The sequence below is a fragment of the Schistocerca piceifrons genome, chromosome 9 (genome assembly GCF_021461385.2).
Source record: "Schistocerca piceifrons isolate TAMUIC-IGC-003096 chromosome 9, iqSchPice1.1, whole genome shotgun sequence".
Classification (NCBI taxonomy): Eukaryota; Metazoa; Arthropoda; class Insecta; order Orthoptera; family Acrididae; genus Schistocerca; species Schistocerca piceifrons.
Window position 1 is genome coordinate 218,248,400 of NC_060146.1, and position 25,468 is coordinate 218,273,867.

The 25,468-nt window shown below is 44.9% G+C and overlaps 1 protein-coding gene across 1 annotated transcript in view; it reads right to left on the reverse strand.

Annotated features, from left to right (window-relative positions):
• The window catches only part of LOC124717082 (4-coumarate--CoA ligase-like), a 110,576-nt gene that overhangs the window by 68,032 nt on the left and 17,076 nt on the right, over positions 1 to 25,468 (reverse strand). Inside the window, exons 2-3 of the mRNA XM_047243779.1 lie at positions 3,428 to 3,673; positions 1,712 to 1,919 (exon numbers count right to left, since the gene is read on the reverse strand). Of these exons, the coding sequence (XP_047099735.1) occupies positions 1,712 to 1,919; positions 3,428 to 3,670 (451 nt within the window). The 5' untranslated portion in view covers positions 3,671 to 3,673. The remainder of the gene's footprint in view (positions 1 to 1,711; positions 1,920 to 3,427; positions 3,674 to 25,468) is intronic.

Consider the following 25,468-nt stretch of genomic DNA (forward strand, 5'->3'; position numbering starts at 1 on the left):
GGCCGAGGCAGGATTCGAACCTGTGACCGTAGCGGTCGCTCGGTTCCAGACTGCAGCGCCTAGAACCGCACGGCCACTCCAGCCGGAGGATTACGTGTCGCCGCTAGCGTACTTTACATACGACCAGAATATCTTTGGATTTTCTGCGACGTTTCGAGCCAAACTTTCATTGTGGAAACTATTATAAGCATGGAAGTCCACGCTGAATTCCGAGCTTCTGTAAAAGATCGCCAATCTTGGGTATTTTGCGTTTATTTAAATTTAGCATCTATTTTTGTTGTTTCTGCAACAGTGTTCTGACATGTTTTGTGCAGCAAAGGGGTCAGCTCCGTCGTTTGTTAATTTATTTGGTATAAACTGAGAACTGTGTCTATAAAATATTAAATTAACACACAGAAATTCAAAAACTAAACTATCAGTGCACACAGATGAAACTATACAGGGTGTTACAAAAAGGTAAAACAAAAAGGTCCGGAAACGCTTAATTTCCATGTTAGAGCTCATTTTAGTTTCGTCAGTATGTACTGTACTTCCTCGATTCACCGCCGTGATTTCATACGGGATACTCTACCTGTGCTGCTAGAACATGTGCCTTTACAAGTGCGATACAACATGTGGTTAATGCACGATGGAGCTCCTGCACATTTCAGTCGAAGTGTTCGTACGCTTCTCAACAACAGATTCGGTGACCGATGGATTGGTAGAGGCGGACCAATTCCATGGCCTCCACGCTCTCCTGTCCTCAACCCTCTTGACTTTCATTTATGGGGGCATTTGAAAGCTCTCGTCTACGCAACCCCGGTACCAAATGTAGAGACTCTTCGTGCTCGTATTGTGGACGGCTGTGATACAATACGCCATTCTCCAGGGCTGCATCAGCGCATCAGGGGTTCCATGCGACGGAGGGCGGATGCATGTATCCTCGCTAACGGAGGACATTTTGAACATTTCCTGTACCAAAGTGTTTGAAGTCACGCTGGTACGTTCTGTTGCTGTGTGTTTCCATTCCATGATTAATGTGATTTGAAGAGAAGTAACAAAATGAGTTCTAACATGGAAAGTAAGCGTTTCCGGACACATGTCCACATAACATATTTTCTTTCTTTGTGTGTGAGGAATGTTTCCTGAAAGTTTGGCCGTACCTTTTTGTAACGCCCTGTATAATTCGCTGCTGGTTGGGAACTCGTAATATATCACAAAATCGGTTACTTCCCTGTTGCTGCTTGCCTCAGCCGGCTGCTGCTGCCTGACCGATGGTGATGAAGAGTAGAGGCTTTATTGGAAATGCAGATGGAGTTGCAGGTGGTGGTGGAGAGTAGAGCCCTTACTGTTTTTGAGGCTCGAGCAGCAGAGTCCTTACTGGTGGTGCAGGTGGTGATGAAGAGTGGAGCCCTTGCTAGGGTATGGATAGAGCTTTATGTGATGATGGAGAGTGCAGTACTTCTTGAGGAAGTAGGCTTGATTGCATGTTGTGATGGAGGGTTGGGCCCTTACAGGGGGAAGAAGTTGTGAAGTCGTAGGTGGCAATGGAGACTAGACCTCATATAAGTAGTACAGGTAGGGTTACAGGTAACGACATAGAGCCCATACCTGTTGTGTAGGGTTAGTTGCATATCTTACTTACTGGTCATGTAGACTGGGTAGCAGGCAGTAGAGCCTTTAGTGGTAGTGTGGGCTCATTACACAAAGTGATGGAGACTGGAGTCCTTACCAGTGGTGTAGGCAGGGTTGCAGGTGGCGATGGACACGCCCGCCTCGTTGGCACCGAGGATGATGGCCAGGAATTCGGGGCAGTTGGGGAGCAGCACGAAAAGCACGTGGCCCGGACCCAGACCGGCCTTCTGGAGGGCTGCCGCGAACCTCCGGGAGGCCGTTCTCAGCTGGGAGTACGTGTAGCGGCGGCCCGTCACTGCGCACTCCTGTGTACACACAGCATCGACAAAAGCAAACGAGTTCGACCACAGGCTGCCACAAGGAAATTTCGTACAGCAAGATAGGGCTAGAAATTTACCGTATTGGGCAGGGTAAATCAAAAATTATCCATCACATGGACATTATGTGTGCATCCCATAACAACCTATTTGCCAATTTACCCAAATATAGAGTTTTCTCCTCGCTTGTCTGCTTCTCTCGTGAAGCACAGAAATCTTGAGAAGTACCTCTAAAAATGCCTCTACTTTATTCTCTTGTTGTTGTTGTTCTGGTCTTCAGTCCTGAGACTGGTTTGGTGCAGCTCTCCATGCTACTGTATCCTGTGCAAGCTTCTTCATCTCCCAGTACCTACTGCAGCCTACATCCTTTTGAATCTGCTTAGTGTATTCATCTCTTGGTCTCCCTCTACGATTTTTACCCTCCACGCTGCCCTCCAATACTAAATCGGTGATCCCTTGATGCCTCAGAACATGTCCTATCAACCGATCCCTCCTTCTAGTCAAGTTGTGCCACAAACTTCTCTTCTCCCCAATCCTATACAATACCTCCTCATTAGTTATGTGATCTACCCATCTAATCCTCAGCATTCTTCTGTAGCACCACATTTCGAAAGCTTCTATTCTCTTCTTGTCCAAACTATTTATCGTCCATGTTTCACTTCCATACATGGCTACACTCCATACAAATACTTTCAGAAACGACTTTCTGACACTTAAATCTATACTCGATGTCAACAAATTTCTCTTCTTCAGAAACGCTTTCCTTGCCATTGCCAGTCTACATTTTATATCCTCTCTACTTCGACCATCATCAGTTATTTTGCTCCCCAAATAGCAAAACTCCTTTACTACTTTAAGTGTCTCATTTCCTAATTCCCTCAGCATAACCCGACTTAATTCGACTACATTCCATTATCCTCGTTTTGCTTTTGTTGATGTTCATCTTATATCCTCCTTTCAAGACACTATCAATTCCGTTCAACTGCTCTTCCAAGTCCTTTGCTGTCTCTGACAGAATTACAATGTCATCGGCAAACCTCAAAGTTTTTATTACTTCTCCATGAATTTTAATACCTACTCCGAATTTTTCTTTTGTTTCCTTCACTGCTTTCTCAATATACAGATTGAATAAGATCGGGGATAGGCTACAACCCTGTCTCACTCCCTTCCCTTATTCTCTTAATCTTTTTTAAGTAGATTATTGCTTCATGATTTACCCCTTCTGGCATAAATGTAAAGGCATTGCGAATAATCTCACATATCTGGTTGTGTAATTTCCTTGTACCTAAGGTGCAGTGACATGCCATATAGTACAGAGACAGCGTAAACAGGTCGGCAGGTAACAACAAAGCAATAGACTCGCCCAGTGCTCAGAACGAGAATTACTTGGCACGTGCTCTAACAGTGTGCAGAGATGTGCCTGAGTTATTTTCTGCCACAGCCTGTCTGGTAATACAGGTATTGTGCCAGCCAGCACCGAGCAGAGGTCGTCTTACCATGGCAACCCTGTCAGGATATCGGTCGAGGTGCATCCAGGCGTACTCGTAGAACGGCACGTCGGGGATGTCGACGTCTGGGTAGGGCGACCTCAGCACCCCGGGGGCGGCGGCGGCGGTGGTGGTGGGGGTAGCCAGGCTTCTGGAGACCGAGAGGGCAGCCGCGGGCGTCGCCCTCGTCCTCACAGGTGGGGTGTACCCCAGAAAGCGGCACAATCCACGGGCCAGCATGGCGGCCGACATGTCCTGCAGCGAGACACGACTCTGGTCACTAACTCAGTCACTCATTCACCCGTGTCATTCAGTCACTCATACATCGATCTCCGTAAATCTCATCACAATGGAGTGCCTCTAGGGACACGGATCGAACCAAGTTGTACGGGGTGTTTCAGATAAGGGTTTTCACTGTAATCTGAAAATAATTAGTGAAAGGAAAATTTATTTAGATAGCTGGAAGTAAGAAACGTTACTCTTTCTGTGGAGCTATGACCATACTTTACTTGCCATAGCGTTACAGCAACGAGTTATAATTTTGTAACAGAACTGTGGACGGTGTCGCCATGGGGAGCCCTGTTTCTCCTGGGGTGGTCAATTATTTTATGGAGGACTTTGAAGATAAAGCACTACAGTCAGCCACTCTCAAACCCTCTTGTTTTCTGCAGTTTGTGGGGTGGCCACACGGACTGGATACTCTACCTATGTTTCTTCAACATTTAATTTCGCTCCATCCAAATATTAACTTCACAATGGAAGTGGAAAAAGATGGCACTTTACCTTTTCTTGATGTTTTGGTACGAAGGAAAGCAGATAGAAATATATTTGCAATCCACAAGCTGCCATCATCCAGCACAATGCCGTAGTGCATTACGTACGCTAGTTCATAGAGCGCGTGTGGTATCTGACTCTGAAAAGCCTGCCGAGTGAGATGCAACATTTGAAGACAGTCTTCCGTCAAAACGGTTATTCTGAGAGACAGATACGTAATGCATTCAGGCCCAAGCGAGTTCAATCTATGGAGCAGAATGAAGATACGAAGACACCCACCATCTTGGCCTTCTTGCCGTACTTTGGTGCCATGTCGTCAAGAATCGTAAGAGTCCTCGAAAGATATGACATCACGTGTGTTTTCCGACCATCTGCAAAACTGAGGAACCTGTTAGGTTCGGTTAATGATGATCTCGGTCTGAGGAAACGCGGTGTGTACAAGATTCCTTGTCAGTGTGGGGCGGCATATACAGGTCAGACATGTCGCACAGTACGAGAACGTTGCGATGAACATCAGCGTCATACACGCCTACGCCAACCGGAGAAGTCGGCAATTGCAGAACACTGTCTGAACACAGGACATCACATGATTTATGAAAAGATGGAAGTTTTATTCCCAGCATCCCTTTTCTGGGATTGCGTCATTAAGGAAGCAATACATATCCGTACATCTGATAACCTTATTAACAGGGATGCGGGATTTCACTTGAGTACAGCCTGGAACCCTGCATTGGCTGGTGTCAAATCACGACGAGAAAGAAAAGAGCTTTCTATAATGGACCCGTCACAACTTTGGCAGCATGTTAGTAAACACAGCGTCAGCGCACGCGCAGAACGGCCGCCCTGCGTTTCCCGGCAGAGGGCGTTTGAATTTGACGCAATCTATCTGCAAATTCTTGCGCATGCGTGGTTCCCGCGCCTGCGCAATCTTCACGCGCGTGCTCTATATACAGCGCCGTCAACATGCGGATCTTGTCAGTCGTACCTAGCCACCAGCGAGGTTCAACCACCTAATGATGTCGGACAGTTGCTCCGAGGAAATATTGTGGGATTTGCACAAAGTCATCCGGCGGCATACCCGCGAAGACTATTTACAACATATCCGCCGGTAAAGCCTGAAGAGTCACATCCAGAATTGTACAGTTTTCTACAATGTAGCAGAAGTATTTATCCAGATATGTTGAAATCAATTTAAATCGAATTTCTGTCAGTTGTGATTAGCGGGCTAGAAACATTAGAAGTTTCAGAGGTGGATGCATCATGGTGTACATAATTCGCTGTATTCCGGTGCATATTTTGGCGGCACAGCATTCGTTTACGTGAGGTGTCCAACCGAGTGCCCATTTCTCTGTACGTAGCACTCACTGCGCCTTCTAAACGACCTGCAGACGAGACGTAATGATTTCACTGGTGTCTCAGAGCGACGAGCTCCCGTGATAGAATGGAAGGTACTTGGTGTGTGAGGTAAGGCATGACTCCTGATACAGAAGAGACCGTGTTACGCACTATTGGTGACAATTGTATCACTGGTACTTGGTGTGTCGCATTATCTCTGAACCAGACCAAACAAGTGTTTTGGGCATTTTGCAGGGACAAAAGTTATACGCTTATCACACATAGAGAGTTAATTCTCTGCTGGCAGTGTACTTCTCATGCGTATTCGAGATTGCAAATGTGCAGGAGGCTGATTTTTCGCTGCTTTCGTGTTTTTTTTACAGACGAGACTATTTTTAAAGGGAGTGCTTGATGGACAGAGGGAATGGATGTTTCTGGGATGAGAAAACCAACATGCAGTGGTGTGTCGATCCTATCAGTACAACTTTGCTGTGATTATCAGGAGCGGTACTGTAAGTGATTACGTGATTGTCCTTGCGTTCTTCTCAATAAATCGAACAGGGCTGTCTGCAAAACTTTCAAAATGTCCTCCGACAGTTACAACAAGATGTGCTGCCGAGAAATGAATATCACAGGCTCTTTCACTGTTCCGGAAATATTTTCACAGAAGTAAACGTAATCGGGGTGACAAACCTAATTATCCATGTTTATGTATAGGCTACACGATTATTCGTAAGTACCTGCAGGGTTTCCGAAGACCACTGCACGAATACTACGAGACACACTGAAAATTAAACGTATCAGTGGACAGACCACCCCTCCAAGTTTTGATTCGTAATACGTGCCATGATACAGTCGCAGAAAGGCCGGTTGGGTACTGCATTCAGCGTCTCATTTCATAATTTAATTTCCACAGCATAGCCTGATTTAATTCGGCTGTATTCCAGTACCCTCTTGTTTTGGTTTCGTTGACGTTCAACTTATAACACCTTTTCAAGACACTATCAGTTCCGTTTAACTGCTCTTCTAACAAGGAACTCCTTGAGTGCGGTGTCGTAAATTCTATCCTAAGTAAGGCTCATTAGTATTGTGTTAACAATTGCGTCAGGAAAAATATCAGCTGCTAATGACTCACTATGTGCATCAGGAGGGCGACAGAAAATGAGTCTCCTGGAGGTGCAGAGATCAACCTTTTATGAGATGTACGTATTACACTTCTAAAATGGACACCGTCGACATTCAAGAAATGTTGAAAACAAACCATTAACTTGCACCGTGAACACCGAATGAAAATAGGCAGGCCACAATGATCACAAAGGCTCGCACCATCGAAATCGAAGACGAACTCCTTGCGAGCAACAAACCGTGCAGGGCGTTCAGCTAGGTACCCGCTCTTAAAGAATCCTTACAGAATCGTATTGATGTAACGGGGCCAGGAGATCTGATAGAATGTGATGGCATGCAAGCGAATGCCCAACAGTCTGTCGCGGACATTACTGTGAGACTGGCTGTCCTTTAAGGCGCAACTACAGGTAGTGAGATGATATGTTTTATAGGCACAGAAAAAACAAACATCCAGAAACTAAGTTGGTTCATTGGTTACAGATGGTATCAACTGCAATGTCACACCTTTTCAGGAGGGATAGTTTGACCTAAAGGAGTATGACTTTTATACGCAGACCAGGAATCAAGCAAAAGCAAGTTATTTTGACCAAATAGTGGCCAAAAGCGGTGCACATACCATAGTTGTGGTTCTACTGCACCCCGTTTCCCACTATTGCTTGCTTGGACATAAATATTCTCCACTGCCCTCGCAAGATCACGCACACGAGAAACAATCGTAGGGGGCAAAGCACGTCCAACTTCTCGCAGCACAATAAATAACTGTCCATTCAATTTATCAAACAGATTAATAGTTGGCATAGTTGAATACGAATGCGTTAAGGCATTGATGTTAATTCACCTTGACGCAACTCTCTAAGTACTTCTAATTTTCAGGGTTGCTTTCATGTGCATTTACTATTCAAATCCCGATTGGTCGAAGTCCCGATCAGGCCATGAAGACCCAACGGTACCGACCGGCCGCCGTGTCATCCTTAGCCCACAGGCGTCACCAGATGCGGACATGGAGGGTCACGTGGTCAGCACACCGCTCTCCCGGCCGCATGTCATTTCCCGAGGCCGGAGCCGCTACTTCTCAGTCAAGTAGCTCCTCAGATTGCCTCACAAGGGCTGAGTGCACCCCGCTTGCCAACAGCTCTCGGCAGACCGGATGGTCACCCATCCTAGCGCTAGCCCATCCCGACAGCGCTTGACTTCGATGATCTGACGGGAACCGGTGTTACCATTGCCGCAAGGCCGCTGGCCTGTACCATACACATCCTGTAAATTAAACCGAGCTGTTTCAAACTCGCAAACACCAGTTTTTGTAGCAAGTGAGCTTTGTCCTCCCTTGCGTATCCACAGTTTTTCTTATACACTATACGCTCATAGTGATGAATTCTTGTTCTAAATCAGTTCACAATTTTTTTTTTAGTATGCCACGGACGATCTTCTTGTACGTAATTACGTTTAGTTCCTTGGACAACTATTGCCCTTTACTGCGTTTCACTGGAGACGGGATTTGTGACCCCCTGTCCGCCAAGGATGATGAACTACATGTCTAGACACGTGTTTCAATGTCACTTCCACTTTTAAGCACCTGTCGTCATCACTGTACTCCTCATGCATATTGTGCTCACAGTCGAGCGTATACGACACCATACACATCTGGCCATTAAAATTGCTACACCATGAAGATGAAATTCTACAGACGCGAAATTTAACAGACAGGAAGAAGATGCTGCGATATGCAAATGATTAGCTTTTCAGAGAATTCACACAAGGTTGGCGTCGGTGGCGACACCTACAACGTGCTGACATGAGGAAAGTTTCCAACCGATATCTCTTAGACAAACTGCAGTTGACCGGCGTTGCCTGGTGAAACGTTGTTGTGACGCCTCGTGTAAGGAGGAGTAATGCGTAGCGTCACGTTTCCGACTTTGATAAAGGTCGGGCTGAAGCCTGTCGCGATTGCGGTTTATCGTATCGCGACATTGCTGCTCGCGTTGGTCGAGATCCAATGACTGTTAGCAGAATATGAAATCGGTGGGTTCAGGAGGGTAATACGGAACACCACGCTGGTTCCTGGCTGAACCCTGAGATAGGAAGTTCTCAAATATTTAGTGAGGGTTGTAACGTGTATCGGAAAGACAGATTAGACATCGTAGGAGGTGGTGTCTTCATTGCAGTTGACAGAAATATTGTGTCTACTGAGGTCGAAGCAGAGTGTGATTGTGAAGTCATCTGCACACGTTTAACAGGCTTAGGGGAAATAAAGTTAATTGTGGGGTGTTGTTACCGGCCACCAGGTTCCACCGTGACAGTTCTAGATTCATTCAAAGGGAGTCTACATTATGTATCGCAGAAGTACCCGGATCATGCTATATTAGTCGGAGGCGACTTCAACCTACCTAATATAGAGCGAGATGTTTATGAATTCATTACAGGTGGTACAGACAAGCCGTCGTGTGAATTACTTTTGAACATAGTATCCGAAAACTGTCTTGAGCAGCTAAATCGACAGCCAACGCGTAATGGAAATACACTCCTGGAAATTGAAATAAGAACACCGTGAATTCATTGTCCCAGGAAGGGGAAACTTTATTGACACATTCCTGGGGCCAGATACATCACATGATCACACTGACAGAACCACAGGCACATAGACACAGGCAACAGAGCATGCACAATGTCGGCACTAGTACAGTGTATATCCACCTTTCGCAGCAATGCAGGCTGCTATTCTCCCATGGAGACGATCGTAGAGATGCTGGATGTAGTCCTGTGGAATTGCTTGCCATGCCATTTCCACCTGGCGCCTCAGTTGGACCAGCGTTCGTGCTGGACGTGCAGACCGCGTGAGACGACGCTTCATCCAGTCCCAAACATGCTCAATGGGGGACAGATCCGGAGTTCTTGCTGGCCAGGGTAGTTGACTTACACCTTCTAGAGCACGTTGGGTGGCACGGGATATATGCGGACGTGCATTGTCCTGTTGGAACAGCAAGTTCCCTTGCCGGTCTAGGAATGGTAGAACGATGGGTTCGATGACGGTTTGGATGTACCGTGCACTATTCAGTGTCCCCTCGACGATCACCAATGGTGTACGGCCAGTGTAGGAGATCGCTCCCCACACCATGATGCCGGGTGTTGGCCCTGTGTGCCTCGGTCGTATGCAGTCCTGATTGTGGCGCTCACCTGCACGGCGCCAAACACGCATACGACCATCATTGGCACCAAGGCAGAAGCGACTCTCATCGCTGAAGACGACACGTCTCCATTCGTCCCTCCATTCACGCCTGTCGCGACACCACTGGAGGCGGGCTGCACGATGTTGGGGCGTGAGCGGAAGACGGCCTAACGGTGTGCGGGACCGTAGCCCAGCTTCATGGAGACGGTTGCGAATGGTCCTCGCCGATACCCCAGGAGCAACAGTGTCCCTAATTTGCTGGGAAGTGGCGGTGCGGTCCCCTACGGCACTGCGTAGGATCCTACGGTCTTGGCGTACATCCGTGCGTCGCTGCGGTCCGGTCCCAGGTCGACGGGCACGTGCACCTTCCGCCGACCACTGGCGACAACATCGATGTACTGTGGAGACCTCACGCCCCACGTGTTGAGCAATTCGGCGGTACGTCCACCCGGCTTCCCGCATGCCCACTATACGCCCTCGCTCAAAGTCCGTCAACTGCACATACGGTTCACGTCCACGCTGTCGCGGCATGCTACCAGTGTTAAAGACTGCGATGGAGCTCCGTATGCCACGGCAAACTGGCTGACACTGACGGCGGCGGTGCACAAATGCTGCGCAGCAAGCGCCATTCGACGGCCAACACCGCGGTTCCTGGTGTGTCCGCTGTGCCGTGCGTGTGATCATTGCTTGTACAGCCCTCCCGCAGTGTCCGGAGCAAGTATGGTGGGTCTGACACACCGGTGTCAATGTGTTCTTTTTTCCATTTCCAGGAGTGTATTTTAGATCTGGTAGCCACGAACAGACCAGACCTCATCGACGGTGTCAGTGTTGAGACAGGGATTAGTGATCATGATGTTGTCATTATGACTATGGTTATGAAAGTTAAAAGTCGGCCAAGAAGGCTATGAGAGTATTCTTACTATAAAGAGCAGATAAGCAGGTGTTAGCATCCGACTTCATTCGCTTCCGGTACAATGGACGTGGAAGAACAATGGGCAAATTTTAGACACATTGTAAATCACGCAATGGACAAGTATATGCCGAAAAAGTGGGTTACGGACGGAAAAGACCCACCGTGGTTTAACAGTGCAATTCGGAGAGTGCTCAGGAAGCAAAGGCAGTTGCACTCGCGGTACAAGAAAGATCGGGAGAATGAAGACAGGCAAAAGTTAGTAGAGCTTCGTGCTGCTGTAAAAAGAGCGATGCGCGAAGCATTCAACCACTACCACCGTCATACCTTAGCAAAAGATCTTGCTGAGGACCCAAGGAAATTCTGGTCTTACGTAAAATCGGTAAGCGGTTCGAAGGCTTCCATCCAGTCACTCACTGATCAGTCTGGCCTGGCAACGGAAGACAGCAAAACGAAAGCTGAAATTTTAAATTTAGCATTTGAGAAATCTTTCACGCAGGAGGATCGTACAAACATACTGCCGTTTGAGTCTCGTACAGATTCCCGTATGGAGGACACAGTGATAAACATCCCTGGGGTTGTGAAGCAGCTGAATGTGTTGAAAATAAATAAATCGCCAGGTCCTGATGGGATTCCAGTTCGGTTTAACAGAGAGTATACTCTACCACATTGGCTCCTTACTTATCTTGCATTTATCGCGAATCTCTTGCCCAACGTAAAGTCCCGAGCGACTGGAAAAAAGCGCAGGTGACGCCTGTATAAAAGAAGGGTAGAACGACGGATCCTCAAAATTACAGGCCAATATCCTTAACATCGGTTTGTTGCAGGATTCTCAAACATATTCTCAGTTCGAATATAATGAATTTCCTTGAGACAGAGAAGTTGCTGTCCATGCATCAGCACGGCTTTAGAAAGCATCGCTCCTGCGAAACGCAACTCGCCCTTTTTTCACATGATATCTTGCGAACATGGATGAAGGGTATCACACGGATGCCTTTTCCTTAACTTCCGGAAAGCGTTTGACTCGGTGCCCCACTGCAGACTCCTAACTAAGGTACGAGCATATGGGATTGGTTCCCAAGTATGTGAGTAGCTCGAAGACTTCTTAAGTAATAGAACCCAGTACGTTGTCCTCGATAGTGAGTGTTCATCGGAGGTGAGGGTATCATCTGGAGTGCCCCAGGGAAGTGTGGTAGGTCCGCTGTTGTTTTCTATCTACATAAATGATCTTTTGGATAGGGTGGATAGCAATGTGCGGCTGTTTGCTGATGATGCTGTGGTGTACGGGAAGGTGTCGTCGTTGAGTGACTGTAGGAGGATACAAGATGACTTGGACAGGATTTGTGATTGGTGTAAAGAATGGCAGCTAACTCTAAATATAGATAAATGTAAATTAATGCAGATGAATAGGAAAAAGAATCCCGTAATGTTTGAATACTCCATTAGTAATGTAGCGCTTGACACAGTCACGTTGATTAAATATTTGGGTGTAACATTGCAGAGCGATATGAAGTGGGACAAGCATGTAATGGCAGTTGTGGGGAAGGCGGATAGTCGTCTTCGGTTCATTGGTAGAATTTTGGGAAGATATGGTTCATCTGTAAAGGAGACCTCTTATAAAACACTAATACGACCTATTCTTGAGTACTGCTCGAGCGTTTGGGATCCCTATCAGGTCGGATTGAGGGAGGACATAGAAGCAATTCAGAGGCGGGCTGCTAGATTTGTTACTGGTAGGTTTGATCATCACGCGAATGTTACGGAAATGCTTCAGGAACTCGGGTGGGAGTCTCTAGAGGAAAGGAGGCGTTTTTTTCGTGAATCGCACAGGAAATTTAGAGAACCAGCACTTGAGGTTGACTGCAGTACAATTTTACTGCCGTCAACTTACGTTTCGCGGAAAGACCACAAAGATAAGATAAGAGAGATTAGGGATCGTACAGAGGCATATGGGCAGTCATTTTTCCCTCGTTCTGTTTGGGAGTGGAACAGGGAGAGAAGATGCTAGTTATGGTACAAGGTACCCTCCGCCACGCACCGTATGGTTGATTGCGGAGTATGTATGTAGATGTAGATCCCAAAGGCCTCGTATCACTGGCAGTCGAGATGACAGGCATCTTATCCGTATGGCTGTAACGGATCGTGCAGCCACGTCTCGATCCCTGAGTCAACAGATGGGGACGTTTGCAAGACAACAACCATCTGCACGAACATTTCGACGACGTTTGCAGCAGCATGGACTATCAGCTCGGAGACCATGGCTGCGGTTACCCTTGACGCTGCGTCACAGACAGGAGTGCCTGCGATGGTGTACTCAACGACGAACCTGGGTGCACGAATGGCAAAACGTCATCTTTTCGGATTAATCCAGGTTCTGTTTACATCATCATGATGGTCGCATCCGTGTGTGGTGACATCGCGGTGAACGCACATTGGAAACGTGTATTCGTATCCCCATACTGGCGTATCACCCGGCGTGATGGTATGAGGTGTCATTGGTTACACGTCTCGGTCACCTCTTGTTCGCATTGACGGCACTTTGAACAGTGGACGTTACATTTCAGACGTGTTACGACCCGTGGCTCTACCCTTCATTCGAAAATATTCGACTGTTGCCCTGGCCACCACGTTCTCGAGATCTCTCAGCAATTGAAAATGTCTGGTCAATGGTCGCCGAGCAAGTGGCTCGTCACAATACGCTAGTCACTATTCTTGATAAACTGTGGCGTCGTGTTGAAGCTGCATGGGCAGCTGTACCTGTACACGCCATCCAAGCTCTATTTGACTCAATGCCCAGGCGTATCGAGGCCGTTATTACGGCCAGAGGTGGTTGTTCTGGGTACCGATTTCTCAGGATTTATGCACCCAAATTGCTTGACAATGTTATCACATTTCAGTTCCAGTATAATATATTTGTCCAATGAATACCCGTTTATCATCTGTATTTCTTCTTGGTGTAGCAATTTTAATGGCCAGTAGTGTATATTCCACTGACTCATCTAGCAGAAACGCTAATATTTCATCTGCCACTTCTTTCTCACTCTGCGAAATTCCTTGAATTCCGTTCTGATGAAATGTCAACTTCGGCAACTGCTGCTGAAGCTATAACGTGAAGTCTGCTTTGTTCATCGTTGCCGTTTGCTCTGCTTCGTACCAGCACCACTAGCACTGCCGTGAGCTGCTCGTCGACTACGCAGTTCCACAGTGCTCTCTAGCCTCGTGCTCTGAACACCATTGGATACCTCCAGTCTCGCCTCATGTTGCCGTTAGCAGCCAATATTTTGGTTGCGTGGTAGACAATTTTTGGGCATCGAACGCTGTAAACATCATTGGCAATTTGCGATCTCACACTCGAGGGGTTCCATCTAAGTCCCTGACTGTAGCTGATAAAATTATAATGTCACTGGTAAACTTGAAACTTCAATACGCTAACCAAATTTCTCCTTGAGTTTCTTTACTGCTTGCTCATTGTAGAGATTGAATAACACCGGGTGTAGGCAACAACCCTAACTCACTCCCCTCTCAACTTTGGCTTCGCTTTAATATCCCACAACTTGTACACTGAAGCGCCAAAGAAACTGGTATAGTAATGCGTATTGCCGGCCGGTGTGGCCATGCGGTTCTAGGCGCTTCAGTCTGGAACCGCTGGACCGCTACGGTCGCAGGTTCGAATCCTGCCTCGGGCATGGCTGTGTGTGATGTCCTTAGGTTAATTAGGTTTAAGTAGTTCTAAGTTCTAGGGGACTGATGACCACATATGTTAAGTCTCATAGTAAAAAAAAGAGAGAGAGAGAGAGAGAGAGAGAGAGAAATTGTGCGTATTCAAATACAAAGACATGTGAACAGGCAGAACGGCACTGCGGTCGGTAACGCCTATATAAAACAAAAAGTATCTGGCGCAGTTGTTAGATCGGTTACTGCTGCTACAATGGCAGGTTATCAAGATTTAAGTGAGTTAGAACGTGGTGCTATAGTTGGCGCACGAGCCATGGGACATAGCATCTCTGAGGTAGCGATGAAGTGGGGATTTTCCTGTACGACTATTTCACGAGTGTACCGTGAATACCAGGAATCCGGTAAAACATCAAACCTCCGACATCGCTGCGGCAGCAAAAAGATCCTGCAAGAACAGAACCAATGACGACGGAAGAGAATCGTTCAACGTGACAAAAGTGCAACCCTCCCCCAAATTGTTGCAGATTTCAATGCTGGGCCACCAACAAGTGCCAGCGTGCAAACCATTCAACGAAGCTTTCAGAGCCGGGTCAACACCGACATTGGACTGTCGATGACTGAAAACACATTGCCTGGTTGGACGAGTCTCGTTTCAATTTGCATCGAGCGGATGGACGTGTACGGGTATGGAGACAACCTCACGAATCGATGGACCCTGCATGTCATCAGAGGACTATTCAAGCCGGTGTAGGCTCTATAATGGTATGGGGTGTGTGCAGTTGGAGTGATATGGGACCCGTGATACGCCTAGATACGACTCTGACAGGTAACACGTACGTAAGCATCCTGTCTGATCACCTGCGTCCATTCGTGTCCATTGTGCATTCCGACGAACTTGGGCAATACCAGTAGGGCAGTGCGACACTCCAGACTTCCAGAATTTCTACAGAGTGGAAGACTCTTCTGAGTTTAAACACTTCCTCTGGTCACCAAACTCCCCAGACTTGAACATTATTGAGCATATCTGTGATGCCTTACAATGTACTGTTCAGAAGAGACCTCCACCCCGTCGTACTCGTACGGATTTACGGAGAGACCTGCCGGGTTCATGCTGTCCATTCCCTCCAGCACTACTTCAGACATTAGTCGAGTCCACGCCATGCCATGCTCTTGGGGGCCCTGCACGATCTTAGGCGGGTGTACCAGTGTCTTTGGCTCTTCAGAGTATAACTGCATTCTGGTTGCTGTAAAAGTTGTAAATAACCTTTGTTCCTCGTATTTTACAACAGCTGCCTTCATATTTCCAGTCAACATTTTCGAAAGCTGTCCCTAGATCTGACAAGTGCTGGAAATGTAGGTTTGCTTTTCTTCACTCTATCTTGTAAGCGTAGAGGGGGCAGCAAGAGGAGCATATGTCTCTTAATATAGTCTGGGGTACGGACTTTTTATTTATTACAGGCTTCTCTCGAATTTATTGCAATTATTGTCGGTGAAGCTGCTAAACTGTAGATTAACATTGCCGTGCATGATGGAAAATACTGTGACTTTAGCAATGGCTACGGGTCTTGTGGTTTTTTTTTTCGTATTCAAGCCGTTAACGAGGAATTATGCTGATTCTTTGACGTGCTCGCTGTTACGGCGCTAAGAGCATGTGGACCTTTATAGAACATCGCTAAAATTGGGTCCTCAATCTTTTCTCTGTCCCATCTCCACACAGCCCTCTGGCAGCTGCCAGAAGGAACCGGTCCAGCATGCTGACGTGATGGCAGTATACCCGTGCCATTCACGTGTCCTTAGGGACGCCACACCCCCCCCCCCCCCCCCCCGTCTTGCTGCAGAATGGAATCTCAACAGCAGTCGACCGATTGTCTGTAGAGGAGAAGACCCTTAGTGGCTTACAAATTCTACTTTCAGTTTTACACTGCAGGACTATTGCTGTAGACTCTAATGAACACGGCCATCTCTACGTTATCTGTGAGTCCAAATTCTTCGGTCGAAATAGAAAATATCATTTTATGCCTACAATGGCCGGGAAGAAGTGTGGAATTTCAAGGTCACAAAGGTGTGTCCTCTCCAGCAGATGAAATGTATCACAGCACCACTTGCAGTCGTAGATCTGCGAATTGGGCAGTCGAGTTGGCATGGTTGCTGAATAACGTCGTCAAGTGGGAAGATAAGGATTGACTTGGTTCAGTCCTGGGGATGTTAAAAGTGGATCCTACCGGCTCATTTGAGAGTGATCTTAGAAGATTTCTCATGTTCCTCTGGCTGGTGAATTGGTTTCTTCTGTATAAACTGATTAATTTTCCAGATTATAAGTATCATAAAGTCTGATACAAAATGATCCACTCCAAAGGTGATAAAAATAGGGAAAGTGCAATTATTCTCATTTGTAACTGAAACTGTTGTAACTGCTGATTATTTTTACTTTAAACGAAGTGGTATTCATTTATTTTAGTACAATGAGTAAAAATGAGCTTCAGGCGAAAAATTCGTTGTTGGCTAATGACGCTTTTGGTGACGAATGACCCTGTATGTAGTTAATGTCCATATAAAAGAAACTAATTTGTAAAAAGTTAACCCCATTTTGCATTGAGATGTAAGCTAGATTTTTATGAATAGTAAAATAACTAAGGATAAGCACATTTGGTGCTCGATCATTGCAACACCAAACGCATCACATCCAGCTTAATATAAATGGCTAGAATTTACTTGAATTGTTTAATTGAAACAAGAGAACTTAGAGAATTGACGTTTTGCAAAAGAAACGTATATCAATGGGTTACAGATATTAATTTTTCCAAGACTTTGCCTTTTCATGAGTTCAACAGTTGTTTGCTGTTCCTTCAATAGAACTACATCATTTCGCAAACACTTTAACTGAGGTAAATGTTACATGGAAGCTCACAGGTAGGAATAGCTTTCCCCTTCGGGACTTTTCAATCAGATTCAAAAGTTCACCCTTGTGTCTTTATCAAAAGACATTTTTATTGCTCACAGACCCTAGGATACACTCAACGTATTCCAGCCAATTTTCAAAACACATTTTCTTTAATTTGAGTTATGCTAGACAACATCAAAAAATAGGAAGTGTGGAAGTGATGAAATAAATCCATTAACTTCGTCAGATGTCTTTTGTAAGCAAAGAAAGTTCTGTAGATACGTTAACTCTAATAAGCCCCTGTCTGAAAGTTTACAATGTGTTCCTCCACTTCGAGGAGTATTAACGTCGCTTATTTTTGTTTTACCTAACAGCGTTTTCTAAATTGTTCTCACTTTTAACAGTTTCAGATTTTTAATTTTAGTTTGAGGTCGCACTATGAGGCCGCAAATAATATTTTTATAAATGTCTTCTAGCATTATTTCACAGCCCATTGGATACACTAGATTTAATAGCATGAGGATGAAATTTTAAATCGTTGAATCAAGATGGTGCTGTTACAATCATATTGAAAACACAAAAAAATGTACTTTGCATGTACAAATGAACATGCTTACTGTTTGGTTATGGAAGTTATCGATTTTAAAAATATTAACTGTATAACTATCAACTGTTTGAGGTACAGTAAGTTTTGTGTAATTATTGATAAATTTAGTTCCTGGAGCATGACATGATTTCAAAACTCACCGAATTGGCCACATAAGATATTACAGTACCAGAATTTGGTAACCTCTTGGAGAAATTTCTGCGGCGCCCATGCTGGTAAGAGAAGTCATAGGGTGCTGTAGCTTATTGCAGGGATTCTCAATTTTTTTCCATCGCGTCCCCCTTCTGAAACATAAGTTGTTTTCCTCCCCCTCCTCCCCTCCAAGCGCCCCCCCCCCCCCAATATCCTTTCCTTTCTCATACTTGGCACGAAAATGAGCCCGGAAATCCGTATATTTCTCTCTAATTACTGCAACGATCAGTTACAACAATAGCATCAATTAAAGAGGGTCTCCGATCAAATCAGGGCAAAAATTATTAGACGAATCATACATTTCCATTAGTTAAAAGTGGTGAAAGTTAACAATTACAACTAGTTTATAAATAACGACAGCTGTATACGCAGTTATTGTAACACAGCAAAGATGTGTATTTCACTAGACTTTTTTTTTTACAAATTAGTTCACAAATTACTTCCATCTATATTGGTTCTAATTCCTTCTTAATGTTTTAAGGTGTGAAAGATCACGACATACAATTGAGAATAGAACGATAGTCAATATTTAAATGTGAATTTAAAAGCTGTTGCGTTGAAACTGAACATCCGAGAAGAAACTAAAAAGAGTAGAATTCATACGATTCAAAAGTCGGAAATGTTCTGAAATTTGCACAATTTGTGTGATGTGTGTGTTTGATGTTGAAAAGAAAGCAAATCCAGTCTTGGTTGGATCTTTAAAAGATCCCTTTCCAGCAGCAATCAAGACTGATCTTTCGTCTTCATTAATGCCTCTGTGCAAAGTGTTCATTTAATGTCATTAAGGGTTGTTAAATGTTCAGTAAGTAACTAATACTGCAGGCGATCGATGACTGTAACTGGATGATGAAATACGCTGAAGAGCCAAAGACACTGGTACACCTGCGTAACATCGCGTAGGGGCCTCGGAGCACGCAGAAACGCCACAACACGACTAATGTCTGAATTAGTGCTGGAGGAAACTGATACCATGCATCCTACAGGACTCTCCATAAATCCGTAAGAGTCCGAGGGGGTGGATATCTCTTCTGAACAGCACGTTGCAAGGCATTCTAGATATGCTCAATAATGTTCAAGTCTGGGGAGTTTGGCGGCCATAGGAGGTATTTAGAAGAATGTTCCTGGAGCCACTCTGTACAAATTCTTGACGTGTGGGGTTCACATTACCCTGCTGGAATTGACCAAGTCCGTCGGAATGCACAATGGACATGAATGGATGCAGGTGAACAGACAGGATGCTTAAGCACGTGTCACCTGTCAGAGTCGTATCTAGAAGTACCAGGGGTCCCATATCACTCCAACAGCACATATCCCGCCCCATTACAGAGCCTCCAACAGCTTCTACATTCCCCTGCTGACATGCAGGGCCCAGGGATTCTTGAGGTTGGCTCCACACCCGTACACGTCCATCCGCTCAATACAATTTGAAACTATACTCGTCCGACCAGGCAACATGTTTCCAGTCAGTCGAAAACTTTGTGTCGTGCAGTCGTCAAGGGTACACGAGTGGGCCTTCGGCTCTGAAAGCACATACCGATGAGTTTCGTTGAAAAGTTCGCACGCTGACACTTGTTAATGGCCCAGCATAGAAATCTGCAGCAATCTGTAGAAGGGTTGCACTTCTGTCTGAATGATTCTCTTCAGTCGTCGTTGGTCCCGTTTCTGGAGGATCTTTTTGCCCACAGCTATGTCAGAGATCTGGTGTTTTACCGGATTCCTGATATTCACGGTACACACAGGAAATGGTCGTACGGGAAAATCCCCACTTCATCGCTACCTCGGAGATGCTGTGTCCCATCGCTCGTACGCCGACTATAAAACCTCATTCAGTCTCATTTAAATCTTGATAACCTGCCACTATAGCAGCACTAACCCTGCACAAGACACTTGTTGTCTTATATAGGAGTTGCCGACCGCAGCGCCGTTCTACCTGTTTACATATCCTTGTATTTGAGTACGCATGCCTATACAAGTTTCTTTGGCGCTTCAGTGTATTACTGGCGACTTTTAATGGAAATGAGAATCAGACGCTAGCAATTTGTTTCTCAGAAGTCTTTTTCTTATATAATACGAAACAGAACTCTTTCAATGAAAGCTGGTGCCCCCCTTTATTACCCGCTGCTCCCCCCTCCCCTCCCCCCCCCCCCCCAACCCAGGAAGGCTGGCCTAGTGGGGAGACAGCCTCACAGAACCAGGCCAGAGACATCCACCACGCTGGCCAGCATTGCACTGTAGAGCCAGCGTGCGTCCCGTGAGGGGAACCAGCTGACTATGGAGTGCGCAGAGTTGAGGAAGACCCCAGCCGAGGCCGTGTTGAGCGGCCACGACCCCATCTGGCGGTGTGCGTTACTCGGCGGCGGCAATGATCAGGTGTGGCCACGCCGATCAAGAGGCGGCCGACGAACGTGCCGCAACTTCAATTTACCCTTCGAGCTGTCTAGTTGCAGCCATCTGAGCGGCTCGCGTTATCTCTGTGTGTTGTTTCTCGGCTGGTGCATTTTAATTGCTCGCGTATCTGGCTTTTTATCTCCATAGAGATTACCCTTGCATTATTTGCGGCACGTGCGCTGTTGCTATCTTCTCCGGAGTGTTTTGGTGCTTCGCTGTTACCCGCTGATCAGTATTTCGTAACATTAGGTTCTCTAGCACTTGACCACTACGCACGTTACCAGAAAAAAACCGGAATTATTTTTTAAAGGCTATACAGGGTGGTCCATTGATCGCGCTCGGGCCAAATAGCTCAGTACATAAGCGTCAAACACAAAACTACAAAGAACGAAACTTGTCTATCTTGAAGGGGGAAACCAGATGGTGCTATGGTTGGCCCGCTAGATGGCGCTGCCATAGGTCAAACGGATATCAGCTGCGTTTTTTTTTTAAATAGCAACCCCCATTTTTTATTACACATTCGCCTACTACGTAAAGAAATATGAATGTTTTAGTTGGACCACTTTTTTGCGCACAGTTTGAGTCATAACACGACGTCCTGTGGCTGCACGAAAAGCATTATTCAACATGGTGGCATCGCTGTCAGGGTTCCTCCGAGCCATAATCCGTAGGTAGCGGTCATCCACTGCAGCAGTAGCCCTTGGGTGGCCTGAGCGAGGCATGTCATCGACACTTCCTGTCTCTCTGTATCTCCTCCATGTCCGAACAACATCGCTTTGGTTCACTCCGAGACATCTTGACGCTTCCTTGTTGAGAGCTCTTCCTGGCACAAAGTAACAATGCAGTCACGATCGAACCGCGGTATTGACCGTCTAGGCATGGTTGAACTACAGACAACACGAGCCGGGTACCTCCTTCCTGGTGGAATACCTGGAACTGATCGGCTGTCGGACCCGCTCCGTCTAATAGGCGCTGCTCATGCATGGTTGTTTACATCTCTGGGCGGGTTTAGTGACATCTCTGGTCAAAGGGACTGTGTCTGTGATTCAGTATCCGAAATCAACGTTTGTCTTCAGGAGTTCTGGGAACTGAGCCGATGCAAAACTGTTTTTGATGTGTGTATTTACAGAAATACTACTTTTAATCTACAAACACAAAAATGTAGAGACACTGTGGTGACGGAAGTCATGAGATAGCTATACAGACATACACAGATGGCGGTAATATCTCGTAGACAAGGTATGAAATGACACTTCACTGGTGGAGCAGTCACTTGTACACAGATGATTCATGTGAATAGGTATCCAGCTTGATTATGACCAGACGACGGCAATTAACACACTTTGAGGAAGGAATGGTTGTTGGAGCTAGATACATGGCACATTTCATTTCGGAAATCGTTAGAGAATTGAATACTGCGAGATCCACAGTGTCAAGACTGTGCCGATAATACAAAATTTCACGCATTATCTCTCACTATGGACAATGCAGTGGCCGACAGGCTTCGCTTAAAGAAAGAGAGCAGCGGCGTTTGCATAGAGTTGTCTGTGCTAACAGACAAGCAACCCTGTGTGAAATAACCGCAGAAACCAACGTGACACGTACGAGGAACGTATCAGTTTTGATAGTGAGGCGATATTTAGCGTTATTTCAAGTAAACAAAATTACAATAGGAGAACAGGAAATCAAAATTGTTGATAAATTTAAATATTTAGGCGAAATAATAACATACAATCTAAATGAGAAGCCATCATGGCAAAATAGAATAAAAAAACTGAACTATGCAAATTACATTACCAAAACTACATACAACAGAAAAAAGCCTATCTATAGATGCAAAATTAAAACACTATAAAACAGTTACACAACCAGAAATAACGTATGCAGCTGAAACTATCTTCAAAACAACTAATACAGCAGAAATTGACAGAATACTAAAAATAGAAAGAAGAATAATTAGGACATGCATAAATAAACAGAATAAAATAAATGGACATTGGAGAATAGCATCAAATGAAACAGTATATAAGAAAATAGAACCAGTCATGAGCACAATCAGGAAGAAACGCATCTCATTCTTTGGACATCTGATGAGAACTCCAGAAAACAGAATTAGTAAAAAAATAATACAAAAATTGTGGAATAGCAAGAGCGACATTAAATGGATCACAGAAATTAAGGAAGATATAAAAGAACTTCAAATTACAGTAGATGACCTAAAAAACAAGACAGAGAAAACCAGAATACTGCAAGACCCGCAAACCAGACTACAAAAGAAAATCAATAAAAGGAGTACAGGAAGAGTTGTCTCAGATGAAGAAAGAAAGAAAATATCTGAAAGAATGAAGAAATATTGGGCAGACAGAAGAGCAAAACACCTTTCATATAAGAATAGCCTCTAATAATTATATTACCTAAATATATTAAGTTATTGTCGAACCAAATTGTATCCATGTGTAACAACTTGTTTAGAACTTTGTATTTTTGACTACAGTGGTCCAATGAAGGCCATAAAATAAATAATAATAAAATAATAATAATAAAAACACCAAGGAATTGCAATTACCGATAACTTAAATTGGAATGAACAAAGTAATGCAATTACCGATAACTTAAATTGGAATGAACAAAGTAAACCAAAAACTCCATTTTACTGCTACATCACTAAGAAGATGCAATGAGACTACTATAAGGACTGCCTATACTACGCTTATCCGTCCTCTTCTGCAGTAGTGCTGCACAGTGTGGGATCTGTATCAGGCAGAGTTGACGACGAGCGTCGAAAAACATCAGAGAAGAGCAGCTCGTATTGCATTGTCGTGAAACAGGGCTGATATGTGATACGAGACTTGTGGTGCCAGTCAGTAGAACAAAGGCATTTTTCGTTGCGGCGAGATGTTTCCTGAAATTTAAATCGCCAGCTTTCCCCTCTGGATGCGAAAATATTTTGTTGACGGCAACCCCAACGGAGAAATGATCATCGTTGTAAAATAAGAGAAGTCAGAGCTTGGACGAAAAGATTTCGTACTGATTTTTCCCGACCGCTCTTCAAGAGTCTGAAATTAGTCTGGAATTAGGCAGCTAAATTCGATTTGCAGAGCAGCCATGTGGACACAGATGTAAATACTTTTCCGTGAAATAACGTGTTTTAACTGCTATTTCACCGAAAAGCTACAGGTCCCTCATAATTTTTGATGTAATATGTGTGAAGATGTACACTGTATATACGCAGGCAACAGAGTGGCTGTGTAAAATTACGAAGGTATGCTAAACATATCGTAGAGATAGAGAACCAAAATCAGCTGACAATATCAGACATGGAAGAAGCCTGGAGATACTAGAAGGTATCAGATAGATTATATAATGGTCAGACAGAGATTTAGGAACCAGGTTTTAAATTGCAAGACGTTTCCAGGGGCAGACCACAATCTATTGGTTATGAACAGCAGATTAAAACTGAAGATACTGCGAAAAGTGGGAATTTGAGGAGACGCAACCTAGATAAATTGGAAGAACCAGACGTTGTAGAGACCTTCAGGGAAGGCATTAGGGAACGACTGACAAGAATGGGGGAAAGAAATACAGCAGAAGAAGAATGGGTAGCTTTGAGAGACGAAATAGTGAAGGTAGCAGAGGATCAAGTAGATAAAAAGACGAGGGCTAATAGAAATCCTTGGGTAACAGAAGAGATATTCAATTTAATTGATGAAAGGAGAAAATATAAAAACGCAGTAAATGAAGCAGGCAAAAAAGAATACAAACGTCTCAAAAATGAGATCGACAGGAAGTGGAAAATGGCTAAGCAGGGATGGCTAGAGGACAAATGTAAGGATGTAGAGGCTTATCTCACTAGGGGTAAGATAGATACTGCCAACAGGAAAATTAAAGAGACCTTTGGAGAAAACCACTTACATGAATATCAAGAGTTCAGATGGAAACCCAGTTCTAAGCAAAGAAGGAAAAGCAAAAAAGTGGAAGGAATATGTAGAGGGTCTATACAAGGGCGATGTTCTAAAGGACAATATTATAGAAATGGAAGACAATGTAGATGAAGATGAAATGGGAGATATGATACTGCGTGAAGAGCTTGACAGAGCACTGAAAGACCTGAGTCGAAACAAGGCCCCGGGAGTAGATAACATTCCACTAGAACTACTGACAGCCTTGGGAGAGCCAGTCCTGACAAAACTCCACCATCTAGTGAGCAACATGTACGAGACAGGCGAAATACCCTCAGACTTCAAGAAGAATATAATAATTCCAATCCCAAAGAAAGCAGGTGTTGACAGATGTGAAAATTACCGAACTATCAGCTTAATAAGTCACAGCTGCAAAACACTAACGCGAATTCTTTACAGACGAATGGAAAAACTGGTAGAAGCCGACCTCGGGGAAGATCAGTTTGGATTCCGTAGAACTATTGGAACACGTGAGGCAGTACTGACCCTACGACTTATCTTAAAAGAAAGATTAAGGAAAGGCAAACCTACGTTTCTAGAAATTGTAGACTTAGAGAAAGCCTTTGACAATGTTGACTGGAATACTCTCTTTCAAATACTGAAGGTGGCAGGCGTAAAATACAGGAAGCGAAAGGCTATTTACAATTTGTACAGGGACCAGATGGCAGTTATAAGAGTCGATGGGCATGAAAGGGAAGCAGTGGTTGGGGAGGGAGTGAGACAGGGTTGTAGCCTATCTCGAATGTTATTCAGTCTGTATATTCAGCAAGCAGTAAAGGCTACAAAAGATAAATTCGGAGTAGTAATTAAAATACATGGAGAAGAAATAAAAACTTTGAGGTTCGTCGATGACATTGTAATTCTGTCAGAGACAGCAAAGGACCTGGAAGAGCAGCTGAACGGAATGGACAGTGTCTTGAAAGGAGGATATAAGATGAACATCAACAAAAGCAAAACGAGGGTAAAGGAATGTAGTCGAATTAAATCGGGTGGTGCTGCGGGAATTAGATTAGGAAATGAGACGCTGAAAGTAGTAAA